The sequence below is a fragment of the Brassica oleracea genome, chromosome C6 (assembly GCF_000695525.1).
Source record: "Brassica oleracea var. oleracea cultivar TO1000 chromosome C6, BOL, whole genome shotgun sequence".
NCBI lineage: Eukaryota > Viridiplantae > Streptophyta > Magnoliopsida > Brassicales > Brassicaceae > Brassica > Brassica oleracea.
Window position 1 is genome coordinate 25,495,944 of NC_027753.1, and position 7,446 is coordinate 25,503,389.

Sequence of the window (7,446 nt, forward strand, 5' to 3'; positions counted from 1 at the left end):
TTTTCAATTCTTTTCTATTTGCACTCCCTTCTTTATTCTCAATCGTTTCATCTCTTCAATTTTTTGGGGTTTTGTGTTAGCAACAAAATAGATAGCATTATGAATATTTTTATTCCAATTAAAATTTATCTTCTCAAAGTCATTCATCTTATTCTTTTTGTATGACTCAGCTTGAAGTTCGTTTTAGTTGATTATTCATAAGAAAGCTAGGGACGACCAGGCTGTACAAATAGATTTTAAAAATCAGACCATGGAAATACAAAAGTAAATATTTTATCATTTTTCTTTCAGTTAACCATGGAAAGTTGCAATGTTATTGAGTTTTTTCGGTGATATATTTTGGTTTATCATGGATATAAGGTAATAAAAAAAGCTAGAACATCTTACCTTATTAGGGAATGAGAAGATTGAAGATAGCATATCGATTATCGGCAGTGTTTTGTGTGGAGGAGATTAAAGTAAATATGTAAACAAAGATGTTTTAATTTATTACTGCTGTAAATTGTTATTATTTTCTAGATGTATATTATACATAATTTATGACTATGAAAATATATATAACATTCTTTGTCATCTCTTAACACCTAAAATTATTAGGAGATGATCTATGTGGTTTAGTACATTTTTAACCCAAATTTTTAATTTTAATACATGTTAAAGCCACGATCAGATTGTGTTTATTTTAGTATAATAAAATAAATGTGTTTATTTTAGTAAGAAATTTTGTTTCCTGTGCGTAGCACGGGGCAAACACTAGTATAAATCTATTTCTGATACATTCAAATACCTGAAATACTTTGGTTCAGATCGGATAAGGTTTCGGTTCTCTAAATACCAAAATTTTGAATAATTCAGATATTTAATTAATTTCGATTCGAGTTTAGTACTACTTTTTTGGATCGGAATCGGTTCGGTTCTTCGGATACGAGTTGTTTGCCCAATCCTAAATAGTGATATAAAAATAAATAGCAACATATTTTTGAAAAATATACCCGCGCGGACGCGCAGATCAAAATCTAGTTTGAAGTTAAATTTGAAGTTTTGATTTTGGAGAAAAACACCTTGAAACTTCAAATATGGAATTTGCAAAACTCTATAATAGAGAATCTTTTTGGAGATGCTCTAACAGACATGTATATGTCATCTCAAGTACAATTCAATGCAAATATTAACTTGTTAAGAGATCTAAACCATGAACAAAGAGATGGAATGTCTTTCATAGAAATCATAAAATTAAGTTTTTTGGTACTTGTAGCGTATATACATAACTTTGTCCTTGTCTAGACTCTGCCTCATATTATTCCCGTACAAATATTATAGATCCAGTAAGACAGTAACCACTGTAGAGCCTAGCACATGAGCCTCAGCAAATTTGATGGTTTAAACAGTTTTGTAGAGCTGTGATCATGCGGGTGCATGAACTTGCAGTTGGGACAAACAGGACTTGATGTACACAGCATAACCAGCATGTGGCATTTCATGCACACTTTTGTTACCATCTCTTGCTCCTTGTGATCATCATCACCACCTTCAAAAGCAAGCCAAGACAGTGATCGGTTTAACCCTGTCCCAATTGTTGTCTTCTTACTCTGACTTGTCAAGTTTTTATCCTTCGATGATGACACAGTCTTGTTGTGATTTCTGGATTCATCTATCTTCGTTGTGGTTGTTGAAGGTGAGTAAGAAGGTGAAAGGTTCAGCTCTAGGTCTAGGCTCATCTTAGGTCGTCCAACAATCACGGGATCTTTGGGGTATGAACTATGATCCTCAGATGCTCTCGAATATCCCTGAAAATATAAGCATGCATGTTTTAGATGCATACCATAACACATAGATATCAAATACAAAGAACTTGATACAAACCTTAGCCTCTAAAGATTTTTGGCAATTTGAAGGTAGATGAGTGTGGAGATGAAGTTCAAAATCAAAGGTAATTGATCTCATACTCTCTGATTTTGGTCGTTCATTGATCATAGTCCTCTGAAGTTTGCCCTGTGATGGATCTTCTTGTTTGCTCTTCTTGAATGAATTATGCCTCTGAAGTTTGCCCTGTGATGGATCTTCTTGTTTGCTCTTCTTGAATGAATTATGCCTCTGAAGTTTGCCCTGTGATGGATCTTCTTGTTTGCTCTTCTTGAATGAATTATGAAACTCTTCCCCATAGATTGTGAAATCCCTCTTTCTGGTGTAGAGGGTTCCTTCTTGTCGAGAAACCATTATCCTATCAGTCTTTGTTTCACCGAGTAATCTATGCTTATAAGGTAAGTTTAAACTGTCTCTATCTCTCTTTGATCCTATAAGGAAATGAGCAGATAGATTTTAAAAGTATACGAAGATCGTCTCTATTTATATGCATGTAGGAACATCTTCAGGGGAGTTAATGTCTCCACCGGTTCATATGGAGTAATGGAATTAAATACCAATATAAGAATTTTAAAATGGTTGAAAAATAGTTTAAAATATTTAGTTACTATTGCATTTTTAAATTGGATATTTTTATTTCTGGGGGAATTAAAAAGAAAAAAGAAGAAGAAGAGGGGAAGTAATGTGAAGCATGATGTGTGAGTTTCCAAGTTGGGTGTGTTCAATTTCTCTGTCTGTTTTGGCCTTTATCCTCTACCACCATCATCATTATCATATCGCCATCACTATCATTCGTCATCATTAAATGGCTTATGTTCTTAAATAGAACCAAAAAACAGATTGGATTTGGTGGTGAATTCTTATGGGTGGATGGATCATGTGTGTATGTATGTATGTATGCATCACGTATGAATTATGATGATGATAGGACCGGAGTATGTGAAGGAAGAAGAGTTGAGGTCAATAAATGGAGAGACAATAAAGAAAATTAAAGATGGGAGAAGGGAAGGTTGATGAATGCCGATGCAACTTTAATACTCACATTAACTAACTAACTTTTGGATATATAACACACATTACTAACTAACTTCCCTCACACAACTTTATTATTGTTTTTCTTTAGATATGTTAATTCCTTAATTAATACTCCCTCTATATCACTTTAGTTCGAGTTTTAAGGTTTTTGCACTTGAATTAAAAAAATACAATCTTCTTTACAATTCATCTTGGTTACATAAAAATATTATTAAATGAAATTAATTCAACCAATAAAAAAATCAGTATTTTGCAACTGATCACAAAGTTTAAATAGTATTAAATTCTATTTAGAATAATGAGGACATCAATTATTTTGAAACAAATTTTTTTCTTCTAAACACCACTTGATACGGAGGGAGTAGTAGTACAACAAATTAAAAAAAAAAAAAAGTCAAAATCAATTAAAAGCTTGCAACGGCCTCCTATGTCATGTCATGAGCCTTAGCTTTCTCGGTTATATTTCCGGCTCTTTTGGCTAGCTTCCTAATAAATTCCGAACTTCTGTTTTTTTTTTTTTTTTTTTTTTTTTTTTTATAGTTTCCTAGTTTATTCAAGGATTTCTAAGTCTTGCTCATCCTCATTACTAATCTCTTGATGTTTGTCCACAAAATCGTAAATGAGGATACAAGAGATTTTCCAAGTAATCTAGCTTGGTTCATAGGGTGGAGGATATGGAAGATGCGGAATAGGTTATTATTTGATGGATTTGAACTTGTTGAAGGAGGCTTTGCCTGTACCTTTTTACGGGCTCTGGGCACGCCTCCCCCTCCCCGCGAGTCGAACAGCCGACCTCCCCTCCCGGAGGTAGTACCACTGGACTACGAGGTCCTGGGTAATTCCGAACTTCTGTTTTCTCCCATCTTAATGATCTGAATCGATCTAGACCCAATATTGAAACTCGGTCTGGTGATGACGAAGAACAAATCCATGGAACCGAGAGAAGGATCCATGTAGGGGTGTTTTCAGAATATGCATGATGATCAAAACAATAAGTTGTATTCGATATATGTAGCTCCACCTCGATCATATGAAAATGAATTAAAGATAACTTCATTTGTATATTTAACTTGTTATTTTTCTAAAGGAGATCATGTGTTAAATTAGAAACCAAATCGTGTAAAACCATATATGTTCTTTTGGCTAGGGTTTCATTGATTGATTGTGTTTATGTTTGTGACTTATATTTATCTTGCTTACTTTTAGAACAAACAAAACGTTTAGTGTGTTTAGTAGACATCATATTATATAGTATTGCAAATATAGAACTCCAATAAAATAATAATTGGCATTCGTATTTTGCGTTAGTGCACACAATTTGATGATACTTTAACAGTATGTAACACATTAACTTATGTTTGAAAATATCGGTCATTAGCCTTTAAAGTTTAAACTCATGCATAAATATAACCTAAATGACACAAATATAAACACTACAACACAAATGAAAAAAATAACAACGTACTATAAACTGCTAATTAATAAAGGATGTGAGAACAAAGCCTTTAAAGCTCCCAACATATCCCCTCCTCCAGGCATGCAACCACAGTTAAGATTTATGTTTCTTCCCTTCACAATTTATTTCGTACTATAAACTTTAACTTCATAAACTGAAGCATATAAAATAAGGAAAAATGTGTTTGAAAGCTACACAAAATGTCAATAACACGTACGATTAAACTATATGGTTAGATGGAACCATAATCCTAAGTCCATCAGTTAATATAATTATATTCCGACATAAATTAGTTGTTATTTTCTGGTGGTAGAATTAAATATTCAGTACTTGTCTACCCGCTCTCATTAAATAATTTTGAAGCGATTATAAATGCAAAATTAAGTATATATCTACTTGTCAATATAACATAAATTTAATCACACAGTATCGAACCATCTGAACTAAGAATGCGTGAGCCCATAAATTTTACAACTATCAATTCCACCTTTAGCAGAAAAAAACATACCGCCTCTGTTCCTTAAAATTGCATATTCTAAAGAAAAATTTTGTTTCAAAAAGATCTATCTTTTATATTTTCAATGTATATTTTATTAACTAATTGCAAACTTCACAAAACTTAATTGCACTAGTTAAATTTTTATTGGCTTAAAATTATGAAAAACAGATAAACACAAAAAACTATGCAAATTTAATGTGTTTTATTAAGATGTGTGAAAAAATCTAGAATATACTCCCTCCGTTTCTAAATATAAGTAGTTTTAGCAAAAATAGTTTGTTTCACAATATAAGTAGTTTACATATTTCAATGCATATTTTTCATTTATTGGATATTGTGTGACCAATGAAATAATGTTAGGTTTTTAATAATTGGTTGAATTAATTGGTTAAATGACATATTCTTTTAAATAACAATTTTCTAAATATTCGTGCTTTTAAGCAAAGCTATTTACAATTAGAAACGGATGGAGTATAATTTTAAGGAACAAAGGGAGTATCATTTTTCAAGATTTTCATACGTATTGTATGTTTTTTGTTTCCTCAAAAATGTCGTTTTAGCTTCTTTTTTTTACATATGCAGATATAATGCCTTATATATTTCCAAGCAAGCTTAACAAAAACAAACTTTTTTTTTTTTTTTTCTTTGAACTGAACTTTTCTTTTCTTTCTTTATTCTGATTAATAGCCTAGACATATATATATGTATATACATATATATATATATATATATATATATATATATATATATATATATATTAATATATACAAATTTAGACAATTTACACACAAAAAAAACTATTTACTCAATTTGTGTACAAAAATCAAACAAAATTTTATAATGAGAGGGAAGGACGTAACGAATAAGATATATGTTTGTTAAGATAAAAAAATGTTTGTGCAGATGGTTGCATGCAAAAGACACAATATTTGACCGGGAGCTTGTCGTCAAGTGGTAAGGGAAAGGGTTTGGGATGTCACCACATTTCAAGTTCGATCCACCTACCATGCGAAACTAAGTCACATTTTCCTGGTCACCTACACGGATATGGACTATTGCATTTCGGCCCATTTGAATACCCGGGAGAGGATCTATCCGTGGGCTGCACCTCCCACCCGGGGGTTAGGTCTGTGTCCTTAATAGACCCGGGTTTAACCCTTTTCAGTTCAAAAAAAAAAAGACACAATATTTTTACGTGCGTAGTGATCAAATACCTCTACTCATAAAGTTTTGATCCTTTCGTGCTATTAAGTCGTCTCGACTCTTACAGTGTTATTGTTAGGATAGCCGTTGGGATTGTGTTTATCTAGAGTAGATAATCATGTAATATATTAGAGATAAGTACTCTAATATAAGTCGGTAGAAAGATAAGGATGATCTCCTATTGTAAACATGTATATATTGAGCATTAGTCTCACGTTGAACAGACAGAAAACATTCATTAAATACTTAGTTTATCATGGTATCAGAGCAATAGATCCATCTTGAACGATCTTATTGTTTCATCTGACAATTTTCATTTGTGTTCTTGTCTCTCAACGTAACAATGGGAGACGACAAAGTAGTGATTGCCGGCGTGACCGGAGAGAAGGGTGCAAGCTCCCCTTATTCCTTGTTCTCGTCTGATAACCCTGGAGCGCTTATCACATCAGTCCAACTTAAAGGTGAAAATTACAATGAGTGGGCAACAGAGATGATGAACGCTCTACAAGCCAAGAGGAAGACAGGCTTCATTGATGGGACACTAACGAAGCCACCGGAGGGACATGCCGATCTCGAATCACGGCTGAGTGTGAACTCTATGATCGTGGGTTGGTTGAGAACATCAATCGAACCACGCGTTAGGTCGACTGTGACGTTCATCACAGACGCTCATAAACTTTGGGAGAATCTCAAAGAGAGATTTTCGGTTGGAAACAAAGTTAGGATACATCAGCTCATGTCCAAGCTCGCTTCGTGTAGGCAGGATGGAGACGCTGTGATCGACTACTATGGTCGTCTTGCAAAGATGTGGGAGGAGCTGCAGACGTACAGACCTCCACCAGCGTGTACTTGTGACGCAGCTGCCTTGTACGAGAAGGAAAGAGAGGACAAGAGAGTCCATCAGTTTGTTATGGGTCTGGATGAGTCTAGATTCAGACATGTAGTTACGGCGATCATTGAAGCTGATGTATTGTCGGACCTTGGTAAGGTTTATAACAAAGTAGTACGAGAGGAGGATCGTTTGAACTCTGCCAAGAGTAGAGAGCAACAACAAGATGCTGTAGGGTTTGCAACTCGTCGTGAAGGGAATAATGTGGATTCACGTGATGATTCTAGTCCACAAGGAGGACAAAACAGAGGACGAGATCGAGTCTGTTCTAACTGCGGGAGAAGTGGCCATGACAAGAGTGCTTGTTGGCAAATAATTGGCTATCCAGAATGGTTTACAGAGAGAGGAGGAAGAGGAACCCGTGGTGTATCCAGAGGGGGAGGTCGTAGCGGTACTTCGCGTGGAAGAGGACAGTCCAATGCAGCTTACGCCACAAACGCTAATCAGTCTAATGTGGCTTACGCCACCAATGCTAATCCAACAGGGGCCTCCTCGCCTGAG

General features: G+C 34.4%; 1 protein-coding gene across 3 annotated transcripts; it reads right to left on the bottom strand.

Annotated features, from left to right (window-relative positions):
• Positions 1 to 1,210: 1,210 nt before the first annotated feature.
• Positions 1,211 to 2,347, bottom strand: LOC106298417. Of its 3 annotated transcripts, none has more exons than XM_013734535.1 (3): positions 2,118 to 2,347; positions 1,864 to 2,060; positions 1,211 to 1,787 (listed from the first exon to the last, which is right to left on the bottom strand). In XM_013734535.1, the coding sequence occupies exons 1-3, from the start codon at positions 2,215 to 2,217 to the stop codon at positions 1,350 to 1,352; spliced, it is 735 nt and encodes a 244-aa protein (XP_013589989.1). In that variant the 5' UTR covers positions 2,218 to 2,347; the 3' UTR covers positions 1,211 to 1,349. The 3 variants fall into 3 exon arrangements, with proteins under 3 accessions (XP_013589989.1, XP_013589990.1, XP_013589988.1); XM_013734536.1 differs by having other exon boundaries at positions 1,864 to 1,978; positions 2,036 to 2,346; XM_013734534.1 differs by having other exon boundaries at positions 1,864 to 2,345.
• Between the last annotated feature and the right edge of the window lie 5,099 nt (positions 2,348 to 7,446).